This window comes from Melanotaenia boesemani, chromosome 10, assembly GCF_017639745.1.
Source record: "Melanotaenia boesemani isolate fMelBoe1 chromosome 10, fMelBoe1.pri, whole genome shotgun sequence".
Classification (NCBI taxonomy): domain Eukaryota; kingdom Metazoa; phylum Chordata; class Actinopteri; order Atheriniformes; family Melanotaeniidae; genus Melanotaenia; species Melanotaenia boesemani.
The window spans coordinates 37,003,034-37,025,328 of NC_055691.1; the positions used below are offsets into that span (position 1 = coordinate 37,003,034).

General features: G+C 44.4%; 2 protein-coding genes across 3 annotated transcripts; one reads left to right on the forward strand and one right to left on the reverse strand.

Moving 5' to 3' along the window:
* Positions 1–4,403: 4,403 nt before the first annotated feature.
* klhl36 (kelch-like family member 36) lies at positions 4,404–13,478 on the forward strand. The gene is made up of 9 exons (XM_041996880.1): positions 4,404–4,652; positions 4,902–4,978; positions 5,571–5,765; positions 6,182–6,304; positions 7,414–7,635; positions 7,717–8,022; positions 8,262–8,489; positions 9,392–9,549; positions 12,676–13,478. Exons 2-9 carry the CDS (start codon positions 4,916–4,918, stop codon positions 13,235–13,237), a joined length of 1,857 nt encoding a protein of 618 aa, XP_041852814.1. The 5' UTR covers positions 4,404–4,652; positions 4,902–4,915; the 3' UTR covers positions 13,238–13,478.
* Positions 13,479–13,971: 493 nt separating this feature from the next.
* Positions 13,972–22,106, reverse strand: zgc:56622 (uncharacterized protein LOC326033 homolog). Of its 2 annotated transcripts, XM_041996883.1 has the most exons (10): positions 21,865–22,105; positions 19,859–20,035; positions 19,658–19,774; positions 19,285–19,362; positions 18,439–18,555; positions 17,522–17,634; positions 16,858–16,945; positions 16,704–16,787; positions 14,229–14,311; positions 13,972–14,146 (listed from the first exon to the last, which is right to left on the reverse strand). In XM_041996883.1, exons 1-10 carry the CDS (start codon positions 21,952–21,954, stop codon positions 14,113–14,115), a joined length of 981 nt encoding a protein of 326 aa, XP_041852817.1. In that variant the 5' UTR covers positions 21,955–22,105; the 3' UTR covers positions 13,972–14,112. The 2 variants fall into 2 exon arrangements, with proteins under 2 accessions (XP_041852817.1, XP_041852818.1); XM_041996884.1 differs by lacking the exon at positions 19,658–19,774 and having other exon boundaries at positions 21,865–22,106.
* Positions 22,107–22,295: the final 189 nt, after the last annotated feature.

Genomic DNA, 22,295 nt, shown 5'->3' on the forward strand with positions numbered 1-22,295 from the left:
TAAAAGCTACACACACTTTAGCTTGGTTTTTCCAAACAACTAAAATTTTACACCAGAATGGCTCCTAACCAACACAGTTAAAACGTTACCAAACAAATACTGAAACAGAAGGGACTCACTAAAAGTTCACATTACTCTGCAGTAAACAGCAACGTGCACCACCCACTTTGCCCGAATTCACCTGGAAACCTGGGTTTCTGTCTTACGGAATATATATATATATATATATATATATATATATATATATATATATATATATATATATATATATATATATATATATATATATAGTTAAGTTATATAAGCTTGTATGAGAATAAGCAGAATAAGAAAATGCAATTTCTTGCTTTAAAAAGTTTACTTGTGAAACAACAAATTCAACTTTAGCAAAGTGATATGATCATTTAAATGAGTTTAATATGCATTCATTGTCTGTCTGTTTCTATATTTCTTTCTTTCTTTCTACGTTTACATGGACGCCTTATTTTGCAAAAGATCCCACAATATAAATTTTGTACATTTCACAGATTAAATTACTAACCGTGAGTTTGTTTTTATTTATTCATTATTCATTTATTCATTAGGACTGACATGAGTTCAGTGAAGAGACAGCTAAGTGTACCTCATGTAGGATCCTGCTTTACTGGGGTTTTAATTTGAAGGTAAACCAGTTTATTTCTGGTATTTTCGTCACCATACAGCACAACTTTACAGTGCTGTGCAAAATGCAATAATTTAGTTTAGATAGTTTTATGTGTTTATTTGAATTCAGGGTTGTTGTGTGGTTGTGTTTAAACAAGCATGAATGTCACGTGCAGCAGGTTCTACAGGACAGAGTATGATCTTCTTTCATTACCAACAACAGGTAAAAAGTGAGTTTTGAACTTCACAGCTTGCTATAAGCTGGTGTCTGAAGGCGGGGTTGCCAGCTACGTGAAGCTTGGCAGGAAAGTACTGGACTTCACGGAGGTCTGAGGCATCTTTTATCCTCAAGTCCATCAGCTTCACCAGCTCTTGTATCTGGCTCGGGTGTGGATGTAGAATCACACCACAAACTGCTGGTATGGCCCATCCTGGTCTGCTACTGCATCAGCTGCCACCTGCTGGCTGTCTGGCATCTGGTCATACCCACTGTCATGATTGTTGTACAAAGTTTTATTAAAGGGGTTATCACCAGGAATTATATCCATTTTTTATCATGGCAGTAATGATGGATCCAGTCCAGGTGGAAATATCGGCCCTAAACTCCCTCTGGAGTCATTTCTGCTGTTAGCTCATGTAGGCAGCTGTACTGAACAAATATAGTTTTGTGAGGACGATGTTAGTCCAATTAAACAAATCTATCACCCTAACCCATAAATAATCCATCCAAAACAACAAAAACTGGGTTACTAAGCACATGAAAATCTTCTGGCTCCAAAACAGGACAAGGTTTAGGTATGAGAGCTGGAGAAAGCGCTCACAAGGATGGTTAAAGCATCCAGAACCCCTAAACCTGCAACGGCTGCCTGCAACCCGTCTGGAGCAATTCACTGCTTTCTTCACCCGATTTAACAGCAACAGGGCGCCAGCCAAGTGGAGCTGCCCAGCTCCTGTCCTGTTCCAGCAAGCTTCCAGCATCACGGTGCAGCTGGTGACCTTCATCCTGCACGTGAGCACACACAAGCCTGGAGGACGACAGACCCGTGGAGGTAGCATGTCTGTAAACACACCCTTTTAGTCTGTTTAAGGCAAAATGTGGTGTAGAAAATCCAAGTCTAACACTTTTAGACCTGTTGACCAAAAATCTAGAACCTGCACACTAAGGTTTTATTCATCGATGTCTCTTCTGCTTTAACATTGTTTTCAAAGACTTATTCTACAGTCATTTAACTTGCACCACCTGTTAGACCTGCAGGTCCATCCTATACTGATTTCATGGATTATGGCTTTTTCTTTTGATAGCAGACCATAACAGGCATTTAAAAATGGTTTTAAATCCAGTAAATGTCTCATTTAATGCTGAAGGAATGAAACTAAAGGTGTGCATATGACACGACTCTGGTGCCTCAGGATGCTGAACTCTCTTCCTCACTGTCTTCTCGCCTGTTGGGGTGTCTCCCATGGGGCATGGTGGGAGGGTTTAGTGTGATGTGAGAGCAAGTGTTTGTGTGAATGTAAGGTTGGAGACTGGAGGGGTGATGGTGGAAGGAGGTGGGCTGGTAGAGGGGCAGATTTAGGGGGTCTGCGGCAGATTGGGGCGATTGCTGGCCCACGGGTCCGTGCTGGGGGTCGTCTGGGGGCGCCTGGTCCTCCTGGGTGTTGTGCATGCCTTCTGCCTTTGGGGGGAGGGGTGGCTTTCGGGCTCTTGGGGCCCTGTGCTCTGCCCACCCTGGATGGCTGGTGCCTGGAAGGGTCGGCGGCTGCTGATCTTGGCCTGTTGAGGCCTGTGCACCATGACTGTGGGGGGCTCTGGCTGGGGCCTTCCTCTGCCACCTTCTGGACGGTTCCAGGGTCGTCTTGGTGGTGGGGTGGCTGGGATTCGTGCTCTCTGGGTCTCTGGGCCGTCCCAGTCTGCCTCTGGCCTTCATGGAGGCCTGGTGGCTGTTCACAGGGCAAGTCTTAATGTTTTTTTGTTTTGTTTTTTTGTGGTCGTTCACATCATCATTTCACTTTGACCTTCATCATGCTGAAGTGTGAATGGTATGTGGCCCTGAAATGACATGCATACGTAGAGGATAACAGGAGGTACCGTGTGTAATGGCTGCTTCACGTCTGTTTTTCAGTGTGGAAGTTCCACTCTGAACAGATAAAATGATGCCAACTGATGTATGAAAGAAAGAGACAAAAAGGAGAGCACAAATGTTAAGAACTTTTATGGAGCAGTGGCTCCTTTCTCTGTTCAGCAGCATGCAGCCGAGTTCGTCTGCAGAGTCCTGCACGTGTCCAGTTGTACTGGTCCACACCCACCCGAAACCGTTAGGATGATCACCAAACCGACCCATGGAAATCTTCCAGAGAAATCTGGACCCGACCCGACGATGTAGGATAAAAACACGACCCGACCTGCACATTACCACATGCTAACTGTAAATATGTTTTCCCTTCCTCTATTGTGTTCCTTTTCTTAATTTGTTCTTATATTTGAAGTGATGCTGGTGTTTAGTCGTTGTTTTCATTTGCAATCAAAAAAGGAAACAACAACAACAACACAGTAAATATTGTGAAACAGCAGAATTGTGATGTTTGTCTGACTTCTGTCACGTCAGAGTCGGATGAAATGCGGCGTGGCCGTTCAGACCGAGGTCGCATTCACACAGATCGAATACGTATCCGATCTAGGACTACATCTGGAAGCGGCCTGGGTCGGATTTTAAAAAATTTGATTTGTGCTGTTCAGACTGTCATTAAAAAGTCAGATATGAGTCACATACAGACAAAAAGTCTGAACTGAGCTGCACTGTGAACGGAGCCTTGACTGCGCTGCGTTGTACGGTGCGTTTATACTAAGAGCTACTTTTTTTTTTGTCTGTGTGTTTTTGGTACTCTGGTTTTTGTGGTGATACTTTTTTGCTCTCTTATAGGTGCTCATGATGATTGTCATCACTGTTTTCTTGTAAAAGGAATTTCTACAGGTGTAGAAGCTGGCTGTCTGGCGCTAGGTTGGATTGAAGAGTTGTTGCCTGTTTCTGTCTTTCTATCTCTGTCTCCTCTCCTCCTCTTTCTTTCTTTCTCTCTCTCTCTCTCTCTCGCTCTCTCTCTCTCTCTCTCTCTCTCTCTATATATATATATATATATGTATATAAAATACTATAATATAATTATTTAATAATACATAATTATATTATTTAAATTCTGTAATTCAAAATGAATAAATACATAAACAATAATAATAAAAAAAAAAAATCTGATTATCAACTGGAGCCTTACACCCACAAACCTCCCCTTTGCAAAGCAAATTTGTTCGGCACAACACAGCAACCAGACCATCATTCTGCCGCCACCATGCTGGACAGGACCCCCCCCCCCCCAAAAAAAAAGCTTTACATCAAAATAAACTAGAAAGGTAAAATGGACATGTAACATTTTCAGACACCCAAGAGAACAAATCAGCATTTCAAACCGTTAAAAAATACCATAATTAGCTTTGCTTCTATTTCCGGCCTTTCAACAAAAAATCAGACCATTTGAATTAGATTTTTCATCTCTTTTCTTTTCTCCGTTTTCTTTCTTTCTTTCTCAGTATATATATATATATATATATATATATATATATATATATATATATATATATATATATAATATTCTATCCAAATTCCAGCCTGTGATATGTAAGCATTTCCTTTCTTCTTAGTTTTTCTGCCCATAATTCAAAATTTATACTCTAATTACTTTATTCTGAAAGATATAACAGGAAGTACTTTTGTTTAGCATGTAGCCAAGCTAGCTAGCATATGCTACCTGGTTTAACTGTTCCTACAGTGTAGAACTGTGTTAATGGTGTTATAAAGCTGTAAGAAGGGTGTTATTAGAAAGAAGAGTTTATATTTAGCTGTGCTGTGTGTGGCGCATTTAATGTTTTTAATGGGCTCTGTGTCTTCTTATAAAAGCGCTAATCTGCGGTAAAAAGACGATGTTTGCGGTTAAAGCCCGTGTCCTCTGATCCTCCACATGTAAGCAGTGTTTTAGATATAAGCTGTATAAAATCAGAAAGGGACATATTTATTTGGCTGTTTGAATTTCGGTCATTTAGCTGGTGGCCATTTCTCTGCTTCTCTGTTAGCTTGCTGTGGTGTGAATGCCTTCGTTTGGATCATTATTTCTGGATTATTCAGCAGAATATTAGAAGCTGTTTAAGTTCAAATGCTTCATTTTTGGCAGTCAAACAGTGGAGGATCTTAATAAAAGCGTGTGTGTTTCAGATGATGCCAGCCTGATGGACATCATGGACAAACCGACCCGGATGTGTCGACCCCAGAAGATCAGCGAATCCTCCAAAGTCCGTTTGTTCATTTACTCTTTAAAGCCAAAAGCCTTTTCTCTACTGCTGTATCACAGAGAAAACGCCCAAATCTTTGCATTTAGCAAATATGATCGTTTTCCCTAAAAATGATGGAAATTATTGCTGGATTATCCAAATAGTTGCAGAAGTTTTAGGGACATATTTTAAGTAGAAAATTCTTTTAATTTAGTTAAACCTATTAAACTTCTCTATGTAAAGATTATTCGTCATGAATGTTCAGATACAACTAAATATAGTCAAACTTTCATCTGATTTTTACAATTTGTGTGAATGACTTAAACAAGGGGTGGCCAACGTCGGTCCTCGAGAGCCACAATCCAGCAGGTTTTCCATGCATCCCTGCACCAACACACCTGACTCAAATTAAATGGATCCAACAGCCTATGAGGATCTGCACAATGACTCATTAGTTTGAGTCAGGTGTGTCAGTGCAGGGTGCATGGAAAACCTGCTGGATTGTGGCTCTCGAGGACCGACGTTGGCCACCCCTGACTTAAACTGTAACGGTGAGCAAACATCAGTTGTATTTAGAGGGAATTAAAGCACATGTCCGCCTCTTTTCCACCAGATCTTCTGCTCGGTGGACCAGGCCGTGGAGCTGCTGCAGGGCTTCAATGAGCAGCGGCAGCGTGGCCAGTTTTGTGATGTGGTGCTGATCGCTGACGACCAGCGAGTCCCAGCCCACCGAGCGCTGCTGGCTGTCTCCAGTTCCTACTTCCAGGCTATGTTCTCTTTGGGCATGAGGGAGGAGAAGCAGCAGGAGGTACGAGTTCCAGGCTTTCAAACAGGAACGGTGAAGAAAGCAGCTTTCAGTGCTCACAGCCACATTTGCTTTGTTTCTGAGGTCATATGAGAAGAAAACACAATTAAAATGAATTCATCAGAAATAAGATTTAAATATTTTAGTCCAGAAAGTAGAGAAAACACTGGTGTTCAGGACCCAGTGAATGGATCTGATTACAGCCTCATCTTCTTACTCTGGCAATTATATTTATTCCACTTTCATTATTTTTTACATTTTCATGATAATGACAACATGAACCTAAACTTTCTTCAACATGAAATGGTTTAATAAGTGCACCTTTAATTAAATCTCACACTCCGCTGTCATGATGAAGGGATGAACGCTGCTCAACATCATGTCCCATCCATGACTGGCTCATCCTCCGCTTCCTGCAGGTGGAGCTTGTTGGGATGCCCTACGTTGGTCTGAAGGCCGTGGTGGACTTCCTGTACTGTGGTGAGCTGTTGCTGGATGGAGGAAACATTGACTATGTGCTGGAAGCTTCACACCTGCTGCAGGTAAGAAACTAGAAACCTGTGGCTAAATAGAGCTGATTACTTTTAATAGAGCACGAACAGAATGCCAGCCATGGCTCTGCAGCATCAAACAAACTAGAGAGGAGACATTATTAAGCTTTTTACTTGACTCTGCTCCACTTCTGCTAAACTCTGTCCACCTGGCCGGCTGCCGTGTTCACCTGTGACTGATGAAGACAGAAAGTGTGGAAACGCTAGTTTGCACAATAAAGCTGTAAATCCTTCAGTGAACTCCAGCATCTTTCTGCTTTTTTACAACTTCTGTAGTATCTGACATGCCTCCGCTTTCTGTAAAAACCCAGGACTGGACAGAAGATAAACCGCTTTTATTTTGGGTTTGTTTTCAGACAGGAGGCAGATCAACAGGCCTAGTTAGGAGGAGATCGGCGACATAAAAGGGTGGGATGTTTGCTGTGAGGACGCTCTTTAATCTACATTATTGTAACAGTCACATTTTGTATTATTTACTAAATATATTTTAAATGATTAAACAGGATTTGCCTCACTGAAGCTCAGAAGTTGCAAATCATTTAGAAGTTGCATTTGTGTGTATTTGACTTAGTTTGAAGTTAAGATGAAGCTGCTGTAGTTTAACTTTGCTGTGCAGAGAGGTGCCGTTAAAAGCTGGGTGCAACGTATTACTGGAAAGGCAAGATTGTTATGATTCAAAGTATTTTACACACAGTGACCACAGCGGTTGCAATCAGTAACAACAAAAATAAAAATTCGAGCACAGACAGAACCTATAAGACTCCAGGTAATTTGCTGGCAGAGGTTTTTCCTACAAAAAGTCTTAAACAATCCAGTTGATTTCCTTTAACGTGTTGCTGTTGCATCACCCGGGTGCTCGGGAGGGATTCGCTGCTCGAACTTTATTTCTGCCCGGATGAGCTTTTGTTTCATGTGTTGATCTGAATTCTTCCTGCAATGAACACAAAACATTTATTTACTGTTTACATGGTTGAAACTGCAGAACAAGACAAGTTATGGGACATTTCTGGTGAAAAAAAATGCATCAAGGTCATTGTTTTCCTCTCTGAGAGCAGGTTTGTGCCATATGAGTATAATTTACTACAGCAGGTGTGGTTCAGGTGTGGCGGGCGGTGGATTTCTGCTGCCAGTACCTGGAGCAGGAAGTGAGTGAGGACAACTACCTGTACCTTCAGGAACTGGCTCAGCTCTACAGTCTGGAGCGACTCGACGTCTTCATCGACCACTTCATCCTCACGCGCTTCGCAACACTGTCTTTCACCCCCGACTTCCTGCGAAACATTCCTGTCCACAAGCTCACCTGCTACCTCTCCAGTGGCCAGGTAACACCTCCAGCACATTTATAAGTTGTCTGAATACAGAGCCGCCGTCAGGGATGTCAGAGCTCCTCCTCTCATCTTCAGGTTCAGCATGACAGTGAGCAGGCGCTCCTGCAGGCCTCCCTGCAGTGGCTCAGCCAGAGCCCCGAGCGGACTGTCCAGGCCAGCCAGCTCCTGTCCCACATCAGATTTCCCCTGATGCCGGTGGGGGACCTTGTAAGCCGGGTGTTGCCAGCTGTGCAAGCCCTGCTGCCAGAGGAGGCGTGCTGCAAAGTCCTAGTGGAGGAGGCGCTGCGGTACCATGCGAGGCTGAGCGCTCAGCCATTACTGCAGACTGGAAGGACCGCGCTGAGGGGAGGAGTGGGGCGGCTGCTGCTCATTGGAGGAGAGGTACCACTTACTTATATATGGAGGTACCAACATCTGATGAAGGCATTATCAATATCTGTGAAGAACTTGATCTTTGACCTGTGACTTAGCTTCGACTTCAAAACAATACAACCTGATGAAGTTGCACGACTTCCCTGGAACAACAAAGACTGTTTTTGGTGACAGAAATAAAAAACCTAAACTTTCTGCGCTCGTCATGAAGCGACGCTCACTGTGTCCTCGTCTCTCGGCTTGTTGAGGTGTTCGAGCACGGAGAGGAGCTGAGTGCCAACGTTTGCCGGCTGGATGGTGAGACAGGAAGCTGGGAGGTGGAGACTGAACTGCCAGCCCAGCGGAGCCACCACTGCCTGGCGGTGCTGGGGGGCTTCATCTTCGCTGCTGGGGGCAGTTCGTCCAGGGACAACGGAGGAGACGCCGCCTGTAACTTGCTGTACAGATACGACCCACGTCACAACCAGTGGACCAGGGTACAGGAAAACAACATGGCCTGTTTTTAGAATCACGCATACATCACATGCGCCTGCACACGTCCACCTCCGAAGGGCAAAAGAGGCTTTTTGCTGCCGTTCCTTACCCGATCAGCGCGAATCATCTTTAAAACTCGGGTAAAACGTCCTGTAAAGAAGCAGATCAGAAGAAGCTGAAGAGATGCTGATCTGCTTGAGCAACTCTGGCTGCGATTTTGAGGCTACAGCAGCCGACCTTGCTGGAGGAAATCAAGCTCACTTTATCCAGCGCCCGTGTAAACATGTCAGCTGGAATCTGGTCTGATTGATTTCAGTCGGATAGACGACATATTTGTCCATGTAAACGTAGCGATGATGCTAATTCGTCCAGCTGTAGACTGAATGCTTTTATTAAATAAGTGGGTCAGTTCGCTGACATGCAGTAAACCTGGACGGTTTCAGGGTGATGGACTCATGCAGCCTCCTTTTCGGGCCGCTGTCTCTCCCCTTCATGTCAGGTAGTCCACGTCTTTGGTGCCATCAGACGTCCAACCAGAGACGAAGCGAGCGCCGGTTCCAGGACTTCGTCTTCCAGGTTCCCCGGCCGTTCGCACGTGTCGAATCCAAGCTGCTCGCTGGTGTTTGTTCCCTGTTCGCGTCTCTTTTCGTCTCGATGATTCGAACAGTCAGATACAGAACAGCTGTCCAGCATCGCTCCAATATCTTCAGAAAGGTCGGACACATAACCTTGTCCACAGTCGCTCTTTCTGTCTGCTAGAAGCAGATATGTGCAGGCGTGAGGGACGTATGCCGAAATCAGCAACAGGGTCCATTTCCTCCATCTAGACATGGTTTTACTGTTTCACTGCTTTCCTGCAGGACCTTTTTTGGCCTGGATGCTGTGACAGTGGGATGTCTTACAGGGGGCTCCAATGAACCAGCAGAGAGTGGACTTCTACCTGGGGGCAGTGGGGGAGTGTCTAATCGCCGTGGGAGGGAGGAATGACACCGGAGCCTTGTCTTCTGTGGAGGTTTACTGTCCCGCCGAGGACTGCTGGTCCTACGTAGCAGGACTGCCCAGGTACAGCATCACCGCCTCTTTAGCTCTTGTTTCTCTGACGGATGGACTGCAGGGCCGGTGCGGTCTCAGCCTCTTTCAGCTCCTAGGTGCAGATGTTGGAACTCTGGTAAAATGTCAGCTGAGGCTTGTAATGATGCTTATAATGCTTCCACACTGGCTTCAGCTGTCAGCTTATTATCTCTGCCGAGGTTTTTATGTTGTTCCACCGTCTCTTTCTGAGCCGTTTTAATGTGGGTCCGCGATGGAGAGTGAGAGGACTTCCTAAAATCAGTTTCCAGGTCGGTAGTTTTTCCTGTATCCAGGTGGGGTCACCGCACCATTTACAGGACTGGCACATCCCGTCGCCATCACCGTGCAGCAGACTGACAGGAGCTGTATCAGCTGCTTATTGAAGGACGTCCTCATGCTGAATCCTGTAGTCGTTGGTACGTAGGATGTACAGCGGAGGTGGCAGGACACATCCTGGTGGAGACATTCAGTCTAACCCTGTGAACTCTGTTAAAAATGTCAAATTAATGTCAATTTTAAAATCATTCAGCAGTTTCTGAGCTGAAATAGTTGGTTGGATGGCAGTAAAAACAGATGAGAAGTCTAAATGAAAGCCAGGCATGTGTCCCAGCGCCCTTCATCAGGAGGTGGCGCAAACTTCAGTCACCTAGTGAACAAGTGCTTTTAGCCACTTTAGCTTTCACTCAGTGTATCCAGATGTTTGCCCTAAAATCTGTTGATACTCCTAATGCCAACAGACATATAAAAGAGCTGCACTGTCATGCTGGAACAAGTCAGACTTTTAGCTTCAGTCTCCCAATTTCCTACAGCTTAAAGATGAAATACTTGTCTTTGCCCCTGATGGTTTTCTACCAGATATTCCAGTCTCTTGGCCCACTGGCCTCCTATGTAAAGGGCTCAGTCAGCACCGGGGAGGTAACCCTACTACCTGACTTTAGACACCATGTTCAGTCACTGGTTAGCTCCTGTTTTAATCATTTAAAGAAAGTATTGCTAAGTTAAGTCCTGTTGGGTCACGTTCTGAGCTGGAAATGATCATACGTGTTTATATCTTCATGCTTGAACTACTTTCCTTAATAAGAAATCACTGGAAAGTCTTCATGTTGTGCAGAATCCTGCTGCAAGGCTCCGAACTAAGCTAGCTTGGCTGCACTGGTTCCCAGTCCACGACAGCAGGGCTCACCAACGTGAGCCATGTCCTGCAGGTTTACTGTCCCTGCTGCAGCACGCCTGGTTCAGCTGAAGCAGTTCTCCTTCAGCTTGTTGTCCTGGTCTGCACCAGCCTCTTAACCACTCATTGTTTGAGTCAGGTGTGCTGCAGCATGCGGTGCATGTCGGGCGGGGCTCCCGGCTCATTGCAGTCACTGCCCCTCAATTTTAATTGCACACAACACAGACTGCCTAACGGTCAGGAGCAGGGAGGGAGAGGGTATTGGGGACCTCTCACACCCCTGTTCCCCCTGTGTGTGGCTGGGGGCGGGCGGGGGGAGGTAGTTGCCACGGGGCCGGGTCCCGGGGTGGCTGCGCTGGTGGGCTGCTGGCTCTGTGGGTGTTGGGTCAAGGGGGGGTGCTTGGGGCTCGCTGTCCTCTGGTCCGCCTGGGGTGTCCCCCACGGGGCATGGTGGGTGGGTTGTGTGTGGTGTGACTGTGTGGTGGTGAGTGATTGTGGGTGCGGCGTGGGGGAGGGTGTGAGTGTGGGGTTATATAGGGTGCAGGTGGGGAGTGGGGGGAGGGGGCCGACAGCACCCTGGTTCCTGGGGTGTGCGGCTGGAACATCGGGGTGTGTACTGGCCTACGCCGGATGGTTGTCTGGGGGGGCCTGGTCCTCCTAGGCATGTTGCGGGCCCTCTGCCTTTGGGGGGTGGGGCGGCCGCATCTGGGCTCTTGGGGCCCTGGGCCCTTCGCTTGGGCTGCCCTGGATGGCCGGTCCCTGGCGGGGCCGGCGGCTGCTGATCTTGGCCCACTGGGACCTGTGCCCCGGGACCGTGGGGGGCTCTTGCTGGGGTTCTTCTCTGCCGCCCTTCGGGTGGGGCTGGAATCGTCTTCGTGGTGGGGTGGCTTGGGTTGGTGCTCCGGGTCTGCTGCTGATGGCCCGGGCCTCTGGCCCTGGTCTGCCTCTGGCCTCCGTGGAGGCGGGGTCACATTTGCATAATCTCACTCACCACTCTTCATCACCTATCCCTCCTCTTCCTCATGCTCTGCATGCTGACAGTCACTGAGGTGTCCAGTGGGTTTTAATACTAAGAGATAATTCTACTTTTTATTTTTCCTGTGAGTTAGTATCTGGTCGCTGTTATGTCTTTTTGATTTAGTTATTATTTAAAAACTCTTAATGACTAGCAGCCCTGTTTTTTCTGTGTGTGTGTTTCTGTTTTTGTAAAAGTTGTAGGAAATTTTCTGGTGTGTTCATGTACAGGTGTAACAGTTTGTTGTCTGGTGATGGTGTGGATTGAAGGGTCGTTTCCTTCTGTCTGTGATCTTTTTGTCTCCTTTCTTCTTTCCCTTTTGCTCTTTTTGCTATTTTCCATCTTATTCTGTCCCCTCCGGTCAGGTCCAGCAAGATTACATAGATTCCATGATTCAAAGTAAATAAATTAATTAATTAATCACGTTATCAAGAGGAGCCTTACCCATAGGCCTCCCCTTGGCAGAGCAAATTTGTTCAGCACGATACAGCAAGCAGATTATCATTCTGCTGCTATGATGCTGGACAGGACAAGTTAAAAAAAAAAAAAAAAAAGGTGTGCTGCAGCGTGGGGTGATGGAAACCTGCAGGACTCTGAGGTTTTTTTGTTTTGATGCTTTTTTTCCATGTTGATTTAATTTTATTGTGAAGCACTTTGTGGTTTTCATCTTGAAAGACTCTTCATAAATAAAAGTTTACTCACTGGTTCGTCTCATTCTCGGATCAGCTGATTCCAGGCTCCTGGGTTAAAAAGGTCACCTTGACTTTGAGCAGAAACGGTGGATCGCTCCTTCCCTGCGTCGCAATAACGTCCATCTCTGGGTGACATTTCAGGAGATGATTCATCGTTTTGATGTTTCAGACCAGAAATCTTGGAAAAATATAAAATTCAAAAACTCTTTATTTGACTTTGTGATTTCCATCTTTTACAGGTTCACCTATGGCCACGCTGGGACTGTCCACCACGGCGTCGTGTACATCTCAGGTGGTCACGACTATCAGATCGGTCCATACCGCCAAGACGTCCTGAGCTATGATCCGTCGAGGGAAGGCGATGTGTGGGTGGAGTGCCAGGCCATGTCCCTGGCCCGGGGCTGGCACTGCATGGCCTCCCTGAACCACCTCATCTATGCCATTGGAGGCAGCGATGATCACGCCGACACAACCGAGCGATTCGACATCCTGCAGGTGGAGTCCTACGATCCACGCTGTGGTCAGTGGACTCAGGTGGCGCCGCTGCTTCTGCCCAACAGCGAGGCTGGCCTGGCTGTCTGGGCAGGGAGGATCTATGTGCTCGGGGGCTACAGCTGGGAGAGCATGGCGTTCTCCAGAGTCACGCAGATATTTGACCCTGAGATCGGCTCGTGGTCCAGAGGGCCTGATCTACCCAGACGCATTGCAGGAGCATCAGCTTGTGTGTGCACCGTTAAGCCCTCACCACAGTCAGACTCACCAGAGAAGAAGAAAATGGGGTGGGGTTTGACAGGAAGATAACAGCAACAGAACAGACTCGTACTATTTATTTAAATGTCATTATTCTGTTCGGTCTCCTACAGGGCAGGCAGAGGGATGGCGGAGAGACGATGGGCAATAACACCCGCAGAAATGAACTTTTTTCCTTTTGAAAAGGCGTTTATAAACTACTGAAGATAGAAATTCTTTGTGCAGCTTCTCTGCTTTATGCACGTTTCATAAAATCCCAACATGCATGAATAATAAACCAGCATTATCAAGATTAAGTGTTATTATAAGAATTTAATCTTAATGTGTCATGGCTCAGATCTAACGTGCACGTTATCAGAGCTTCAGTCTTGATTTTGTCTTTTTGGGTCAGATTGTGAGTAAAATGAGTCAAAGAGTCAGTAAAATGATTAATTTTGCTTGAGTCGACGGATAACTGAAAAGTTTACTGGGCACATTCTGCCAAAGCATCAAGAGATGTCAAATCCTAAAATACACAAAACTATTGCAAATGGACAGAATGATTAAAGTGAGACAGAAGAAGCCTGCAGACCAGACACAGGAGGGTTAGTGGTCCATTGCTTTATATCTGTGCTTGTAGGAATCTGCCTCAGAACATTTTATTTATCTCTTGATTGTTTTCTGGGTGTCCTGTGTGGACAGATTCAGATGGATGTGCAAGGTAAACCATAAAAGCACTAAACCATCAGAGTGGCTGTAATGAGGTTAGAGCGCAGTAATAAACGTATTTCACAATAACCGGATTGTAAAATTTGTTTTTTATTCAAAAATAACTGAAAGGGAACATAGAAAAGCTTATCAATGAGAAGAGGTTTGCCACGTTCACATGCCAACAATATAAATAAACAATCTTCCGGATGATCCGTCCATCGTCTCCTCTGGCTGCCTCACAGAAACGGGTAGTAAGGATGAGATTTGATCCTGCAAACACAACATCACCTGTCACTTTACCAACAGCAGAGCTCTGCATGAGGTGTTGCTACTGGCTGGAGCGGTGACTTACTCATCCAATACGCAGGCTTTCCAGCCGCGGTCCAGGCCTTTCAGGGCCTTCATGTCATCTTCAGTCAGGCTGAAGTCAAAGACCTGCACCCAGCAACAGCAAGGTTTTACAGCCAGCTCTGTGCTAACATTTCATCACCACTCTTCTCCCCATCCTGATTCACTTTTTAATAAAAAAATACATTTATTGAGGGTACCTTTCAGAGCACGTAAGGACACTGAAGAATAAAACCACAGGAAAAAAAAGCAAACACAAAATGAGAAGCAGACAGAAATAAAAAAATTTCTCAGAGTTGCAAAAGAAACCTCAAGTAGAAGTAAAATGCTTGTGACACTTATTTCCTCACGTATGAAAAACAAACAGAAACAACAGTTCAGTCAGGCCTGATTCCAGTTTTAACAGCTGAGGACCGGTTGCTACCTCCGCTGGCATCCCAGAGCTCCAGAGCTGACTTCCTCAGGGTGAGGAGGCTCTTTTTATACCATAAGCCCCTCCCACCAGGCTGAGTGTCCAAAAGAAAAGAAATTTATAAAAAAACAACTGAGAAACCAAGAAAAAAAAAACATCTCTTTGCAACAACTAGGCAACTTTCACATGATCATTATTATGAAGAAATATGCAGATACACCAACATTTATTTCCCTCCAGTCACTACAAACTCAGAACACCTTGAAACCGAAGGAAAACAGGTAAGGACTTCCTGTTTAAAGAGCAGTATCCTGCTCGCTTCACCACACCAGGTATAACTCCAATGAAATCAGACCACTTTAATGTAGATTCTACATTTTATTAACAAGAAATTTACTCGAATAAATGAGTCATGAATATCAGTGGAAACGAAACTTTGTAAATCAACATAAATCATAAACTAACTGGACTTTACACACTTGAAATAAATAAGCATAAAGCAAACACACGAAGCAGCAACATGCCTGCATTTGGTTTCTGGTTACAGCTTCTCTTCGTCTGCAGTTGTGATTAATCCGTTAAAGCAGACTTTCTTTGTTCATTTAGACACGCTGTCACTTGCATTTGTGTGTTTAGTCAGTTTTATACTGAGGAACAGCCGCAGACCTGAGATGCTAACAGGTCGCTCGCTCCCGCTGCCATCTAATCAGTTTCTGGCAGAAGGTCACTTTATGGCACAACACCAGCATACCATGCACCTGGTGAGTGAAACGTATGCCTAAACCAGGCGAGAGCTACCAAGTGTGCACCCTTGGCTGTGCTACTCGTACAGAAAAGGGGGGGAATACGACTACAGAGGGAGAGAGAATGAATGAGTGTCTGCCGGTGTTACACCAAAATCTGTGACCCATCAGAATCTGATAACGATAGTGTACATTTCTCTACATGTGCAGCAAAGTCTTGAAAACACTTGTATTTAGGTGTGAGTTCATTGTAATGCAGGTGCAGTAAAGTCATACATCCTGGTGGCTTATCATTAACAACCCTCCATGAAGCTGATTCCGTGCTATGCAGGGATCTGAAGCCAGACTGGAAGACCTCAGCGATGTTGTGGTCGTCCAAGAATGACCTTAACTGTAAGTATAGCACTTTCTCCAAGAGTTTTTATATGTAAGATAAGGCCAGGAAACTGGAAATACATGGAGGAAGCCACGTAAAACAGGTGAGTTTAGACTTGAACAGAGAGAGCTGATGTTCCTGATGTCAGGTGAGCGTTCCAGGGAGGGAATGAACGGCCTTAAATCTGAGCAACAGAATTTTTTAAATCATCTGAAATTTTACTGGGAGCCAGGGGAGACGCTCTAAGACGGGGATGTGGTGAATAAAGGGAGGTAAGGGAATGATTCTGGACTAGTTGAAGCTTATGGAGGTTTTTTTTAGGAAGACCAAAACACAGTTAGAATAATCAATACAGAGGTGATGAGGCTATGAACAAGTATGGCAGTGGAACGTGGGGTGGAGGAAGGGCGGGGATGATTGATGTTACGTAGATGGAAATATACACAAGTGATGTTATTGATATGAGACTAAAGAGTGTTTACTGGCCAGGATGACCCAGACTCCTGTCCTGAGAGGAAGAGGAAACAAAGTTCAACTGGGATGGAAAAACTGTCAGTTTTGAATGGATAGTGTGGATTTTCTACCAACCACAAGACATTTAGTTTTAACACTTAAGTTTAATGAAATTAGACAAGAAGCATGATTTAACTTGAGACAGAGGAGAAAGGTGGGAGGGTGGAATTGGGTTTGCTGGAAAGACAGAGCGGGGTGTCGTCTGCGTAACAGCGAACATGTAAATTGTATTTCTGGAAAATATTACCAAGGGGAAAGAGGAAGATATTGAAAGGAAGGGGCCCCAGGACAGATCCCTGGGTCACAGCAGTGGTAACAGGGGAGGGCTGGGGTTGAGAGTTGCCAGTATGCTATGATCTAAACACATCTTTGGAGAAAACCAGCTCTGATATTTAGAGTTTGCTTAGTTTTTTATAGCATATTAAGATGTTTTACCTTAGTGTTTTCAAGGATGTGATGAGGCTTGTCACTCTTAGGGATGACTGCAATTCCCTGCTGCACATGATATCTCAGCAACACCTGCAAAACCCCGTCATTACAACTGAGACAACACACACACTTTCACATTAACACATGAACTCTCTCCAACCTGTGCTGGGCTGTGTCTGTGCTTTTTAGCTATATCCGCCACCACCGGGTCCTCCAGGAGCTTATGTGGATCAGTGTCACCTCTTAATCTGCAAAAGCAAAAGGATCTGAGTCCAAAAGTTTTCTTTCATTCACTAGAACCAGTTGGTGCAACAGATTCAAAGTGGCTCCAAACATTCACCGAAGTAGAGGAAGCAGGAACAAACCAACCAGGAAATCAACTGAAGGGGAGTAAAAGACCACACAAGACCTAAAAACAACTGAAAAACCATTTAAAAGATGCAAAAGAGACGAACCACGATGAAAAACATCTATAAAAAAAAAAGACAAAATAAACCACATAAGTGCAAAATGACCAGAAACTAAATGCACCACAGGGAGACAGAATTATTCTAAACTACTGCAAAGAAAAAAGAACCACAGAAGATGCAAATCACGCTGAACCATAAAGAGACAAAAACAAAGCTAAAACCAGAAAAAGATTAAACATTATGCAGAGACACAAGTTTAAACGGGTTTCCCAGGGCTGCAGACTTAAGGCATGGACACTTTCCTGGAGTTTAACCCAGGTTAAACGCTGTGGATGCAGAAATGAACGCTGCATCTGTCAGAATGACAAACAGTCTGTTTGGTTTGCCACATTCTGTCAGCTGTGGGTTTCTTACAGTGCTGGAGGTCTTTCAGGGGATCCAAAGGGGCTGTAGGCTGTCAGGGCGATGTTTTTAGATTTACAGAACTCCATCATATCGGTCTGAATCAGGTAGGGATGCAGCTCCACCTGCAGGACACACAACACGTTACTTTTTAGTGGAACTACTTTCCGGTTTTAATAAAGACCATTTAACTTTATGTCTCTTTCACCAGACGTCTAAAACAGCCGCTGAGATGACTGAACATCTGCATCTCATCCAGATGCTGCTGCTGGAGAGCTGAACACATCACTCCAGTTTCACAGCTCTACACTGGTCTCCAGTTTACACTGGTCTCCAGTTTACACTGGTTTCTGTAGATTTTAAAACCCTACTGATAGTTTACAAATCCCAGACCGGTTTAGCTCTTAGATCTAAGGACTCAGGTCAGAGCCCAGACCAGAGCCCAGGCAAGAATCAAGACCAGAGTCAAGACCAGAGTCTAGGCAAGAATCAAGACCAGAGTCCAGACCAGAGTCCAGGCCAGAATCTAGACCTGAATCTAGACCAGAGTCCAGAGTAAACATGGAGCTGCAGCATTTAGCTGCCAGTTGGGTGAAGCTTTTCAAACCAGGTTAAAAACATTTCTCCGGATGCATGAACTCTGCAGCGACGCTGTCTGTGAACTGATCTGTTTCTGCTTTTAATAGTCTTCATTTATTTTACATAATTTTATTATTATTTTATTACAATTTGTGTAATTTCTTCATATAATTTAGTTTCTCTTCTTCAGCTCGTCCTGTCCCTCATCGTGCTGGCTGCCATGTTGTGGCTTTATGGATTTAAGGCTCTTCTTGAAACTCAAGTATTAATTTTTATTTTAAATGAGATTTTTCTGAATTGACATATTGATGCTTAACCTACGTTATTATTCTAACGTAAGTATTTAGCACCTGATTGACGGCTGGGGGAACCCTGCACAGAGCCAGAAGCCTCTCCAGCTGAAGGATGCTGAAGTTGGATACGCCGATGCTCTTCACCTTCCCCGAGGCTTGCAGGGCCTCCATCCCCTGCAAACAAATCAGCAGTAACAACGAGCTGCTGTGCCCCCTGAAAGGTCCATTTAACACATAAATCTTCCCACATATTAACAACAACAAAGGAAAAAACTTAAATTAACTTTATTTAGTTTGCATTGAATATTTCTCTGACAGAAATAAAATGTCACATAATTTTCTACTAAAAATAGAACATATCTATAAGTGTACTCTTCTCTGATCTTTGTTATAATTAATATTTAAATATAGGTTTATTTGAATTTTCTAATTGGTACAGGAAAAGCTTCCAGTAAAAATTATAAAAATGAAAAGATTAAACAGATAAAGTCAGATTTACTGTCAATGCCACAGAAAAGAGCAAAAAAGCAGTTTCTTCACCCTCATCTTCTCAGTGACAGTTTTTACAAAGAAATGATTTTTTTTTATTTTTTATTTAATTAAAAAAAAAAAAAAAACATTTTTACATCCTGCGATGCCCAGGTACACCTGCCCAGGTCCACCTGCCCAGGTCCACCTGCCCAGGTACACCTGCCCAGGTACACCTGTCCAGGTGTACCTGGGATAGACTCCAGCTTCCTTGTGACCCTTATGTGAGCTAAGCGTTACAGAAAATCAGTGAATGAATGAACATATTTGAAAACTGTTGGTTTATTTGTAAAGTTTGATCATGTAAATCTTAATATCTTTATTTAATATGCATGCCTTTGAGGCTCTATGCAAACAGCCGGTGTGTGTTCTTACCCTCCAAACATCCACATAATCTATGTCAGAGGTCAGAATCATCCCATCCTTCCTTGGAAAAAGCTCATCTCCTACTTTCTGCAGTGAAAGCAAAAGGTAAAGGGTGAACAAGCAGCCATGCTCATTTTTTAGGGTTAAAGTTTCCTGCTGCAGGGATAACTGAAACCAGGACCACTTCAGTCCCTGTTAATTGAACAGATTTCAGAACGATGAACACTTTTTCTTTTCAAATAACTCATGAACATTATCAGCTGCAGTCCGGTGTGGGCCATGCGTTCCTCAAACCAGAGCTACGCTTGGCGGAATTATACAAGTTCATCTTTGGAACAACAACCTGGGAAACAGAGAAAAACATGGTTGTCAGATACCGAACCTTTAATCCAACAGGGAAATGCACAAGGTAAAGATCCAGGTAGTCCAGTTGGAGATCTTTCAGGGATTTATTGAGACACTCAGGGATGTCCTCTGGAGCATGGTGGGTACACCACAGCTATGGGAAAAAAGCACATTACATAAGAAAATCCAGCTTACAATAGCATTTTAAGCTTAAATCTTTTACTAACCCTTCCCTCACCTTACTGACGATGAACATGTCCTCACGCCGAATGATGCCCTGCTGCATCTTGGAGCACAGAGCCTTGCCGATCTCCACCTCGTTGTTGTAGCTGTAGGCTGTGTCTATGTGACGGTATCCGGCTGCGATGGCGGTCTCCACGGCACCCTGCACTGAGCTCTTTGGCATCTGAGAGGACTGTAACAGTCAGAGTAAAACATGTCACTTTCTTTAAGATAAGCTGCAGTAGCATCTGATAATCTGGATAATCAGCGGAGGAGGTGGCATTTTGTGTTATTTCCCAGTTAAATGTTTTATTTCTGTCACTATTTAACACTTTAGATCAACTGCACTGTTCGAGCTCAGAGAAAGAACTGTTTTTGACCTTAAAGCCTCAGACAATCTGTGCTGCATTATCACAGCAGTATTGCAGAGACTGAAACATGTTATTGGAATTAAAGAAGTTGTTTTCATCTTATTCCTGTTCCTACAACGAGTCTGCAGCACACTGCTATGCAGAAAACACCCAGTTATTTAGTCTTTGAGGCTGAAAGAAAGAAGTTAGAGAAATATAAGATCGTCAGCTCACACTGGGGAGGTTTGCAGCTGTGCATGAAAGAGGTGGGATGAAAATCAGCCTCCAGCCTTTAGAGGGTAGAATTATCTTGCACTTGACACAACGAGTGAGTCATTGCATCAAATCAAGAAGTTCAGGTATTTGGTTGCTCACTAGTGATGGTAGGATGGAATGAGACAGACAGACTGGGGCGATGAAGAGGGGGCTGCACTGGGCCACTGGGGTGGAGAGAGAACTGAACTGGAAGGCAAAGCTAAGTAATCCAACCCTGTTCCAACCCTCACTTGTGGTCATGAAATTAGAGAAAGTGACAGGAATGAGATGATGGATGCAAGCAGCTGAACTGGATGTGTTTGAGATCAGATAAAGAGCTCAAACATCTGGAGGGAGTGTGGCGTAGAGCCGATGCTCCTCTGTACTGAAAGGAGTTAACCCGGTGGTACCGAAGTCTGTATTTTACTCAGTCTCCCCTCCACATACCTACACATGTTTTACATCACTGGGTAAACTGTTCCAGGCTTTCAGACCAGTCGCCAATACAGTTTATGTCCGAAGCCGTCCTGTAATCCTGTAAGGGTCAAGTAAAAGTAGTCGAATAGTTGGTCCACAACAAGTCTTTTATCCATAAAAACAGTTTAGGTGAAAACTGAAGGATTTGAAGGAGTCAGCTCAGCTGGGGTGGTTCGGACATCTGATTGGAATGGAGGGTTTCCAGACGTGCTGCTGGGAGGAGACCTGAGGAGGAGCTGGAGAGTGTTGCTAGGGGAACTGATATCTGGTCTACTTCCTGAACCTGTTGCCTCATCATATTTTTCTGTGGTTGATATCCTTAAACACAACCCAGAGGTGCATCAGCTAAACCACAAAGGTTGACTCCGAAATATAAAACCTTTCACCTCTGAGTTCCATGGAGCTGATAACACAGCGACACGTCACGTCCTGGATGCCTGGGACAGCAGTCTGGTTGTTTTAGGGGCAGGAAAGAGACGCTAAGATGTTCTTTAACTGAACAATATCAGACCTGCAGGATGGATCTTCTTTTACTTGGCAATATTTTCAATTATGAGTCTTTTTAACTCTAAAATTCTAATACAAATTAAAACTTTTATTACAACAAAAATTGTTTAGTGTTTTCTTCTCATTGTTGTGCATTGGAGATAATTTAATCTTCTTACTTAAATATTTAGAAAAACTAACATTTCTAACCTGGCGTGCCTAAACTTTTACATCTCACTATAACATGACATTAGCATGCAGGTTGCTTTTCTGTTGTAAATAATTAGTTAATGGGCTTAATGTATTTTTTATCCGTTGACAAAGTTTCTTAAGAAGAATGTGTTTGCGCTGTATCAGAAATCATATAGTAGAAATAAATAAATCAGAAAACTGAATAATGGAAGCTGAATAATGAAGTTTCTTCTGTAAAATGCAGATATTTGAAAGCAGGTACCTTCCACGTCCCCAGACCCAGGACAGGCATACGAGCGCCGTCATTCAGCTCTACGTGCCGGGGCTCCTGCATGTCCTCCAGCGAGTACATGAAGCCACAGCAGAGGACAAGAACTCAGATCTGTCACTGCTTTCCTCTTCCTCTTTTTCCTCAGTTTCTGCTGTCTCAGCGTCCTTCCTTTATTCTATCTCATGTGTTTCTGCCCTCTCACATTCTGCTCTTTCTTCCTGTCTGCAAGTTAATTATTAGACAATGTTCAAAGTTCTTCACCACCGTGAAGTATTTATGAGTAAATACTGAGTGAATACATGCTCATTGCAAAGGTCACGGTTCTCCCACTGCCAGCAGTGCACACGTGCACACACACATGTACACACATACACATGCACACATACACACGCACACACACACACACACACACACACGTACAC

What these genes read in the sequence shown, in the direction of transcription:
- klhl36 (XM_041996880.1), top strand. Translation starts at nt 4,916, where the DNA reads ATGGACATCATGGACAAACCGACCCGGATGTGTCGACCCCAGAAGATC. An exon ending in TGCTGCTCATTGGAGGAGAG is followed by an intron (nt 8,023 to 8,261) that starts GTACCACTTACT and finishes CGGCTTGTTGAG; the next exon opens with GTGTTCGAGCACGGAGAGGA. An exon ending in GTCACAACCAGTGGACCAGG is followed by an intron (nt 8,490 to 9,391) that starts GTACAGGAAAAC and finishes GATGTCTTACAG; the next exon opens with GGGGCTCCAATGAACCAGCA.
- zgc:56622 (XM_041996883.1), bottom strand. Translation starts at nt 21,954, where the DNA reads ATGTACTCGCTGGAGGACATGCAGGAGCCCCGGCACGTAGAGCTGAAT. An exon ending in ATTATGTGGATGTTTGGAGG is followed by an intron (nt 18,556 to 19,284) that starts GTAAGAACACAC and finishes ATTTGTTTGCAG; the next exon opens with GGGATGGAGGCCCTGCAAGC. An exon ending in TTCCCCCAGCCGTCAATCAG is followed by an intron (nt 17,635 to 18,438) that starts GTGCTAAATACT and finishes TGTGTCCTGCAG; the next exon opens with GTGGAGCTGCATCCCTACCT.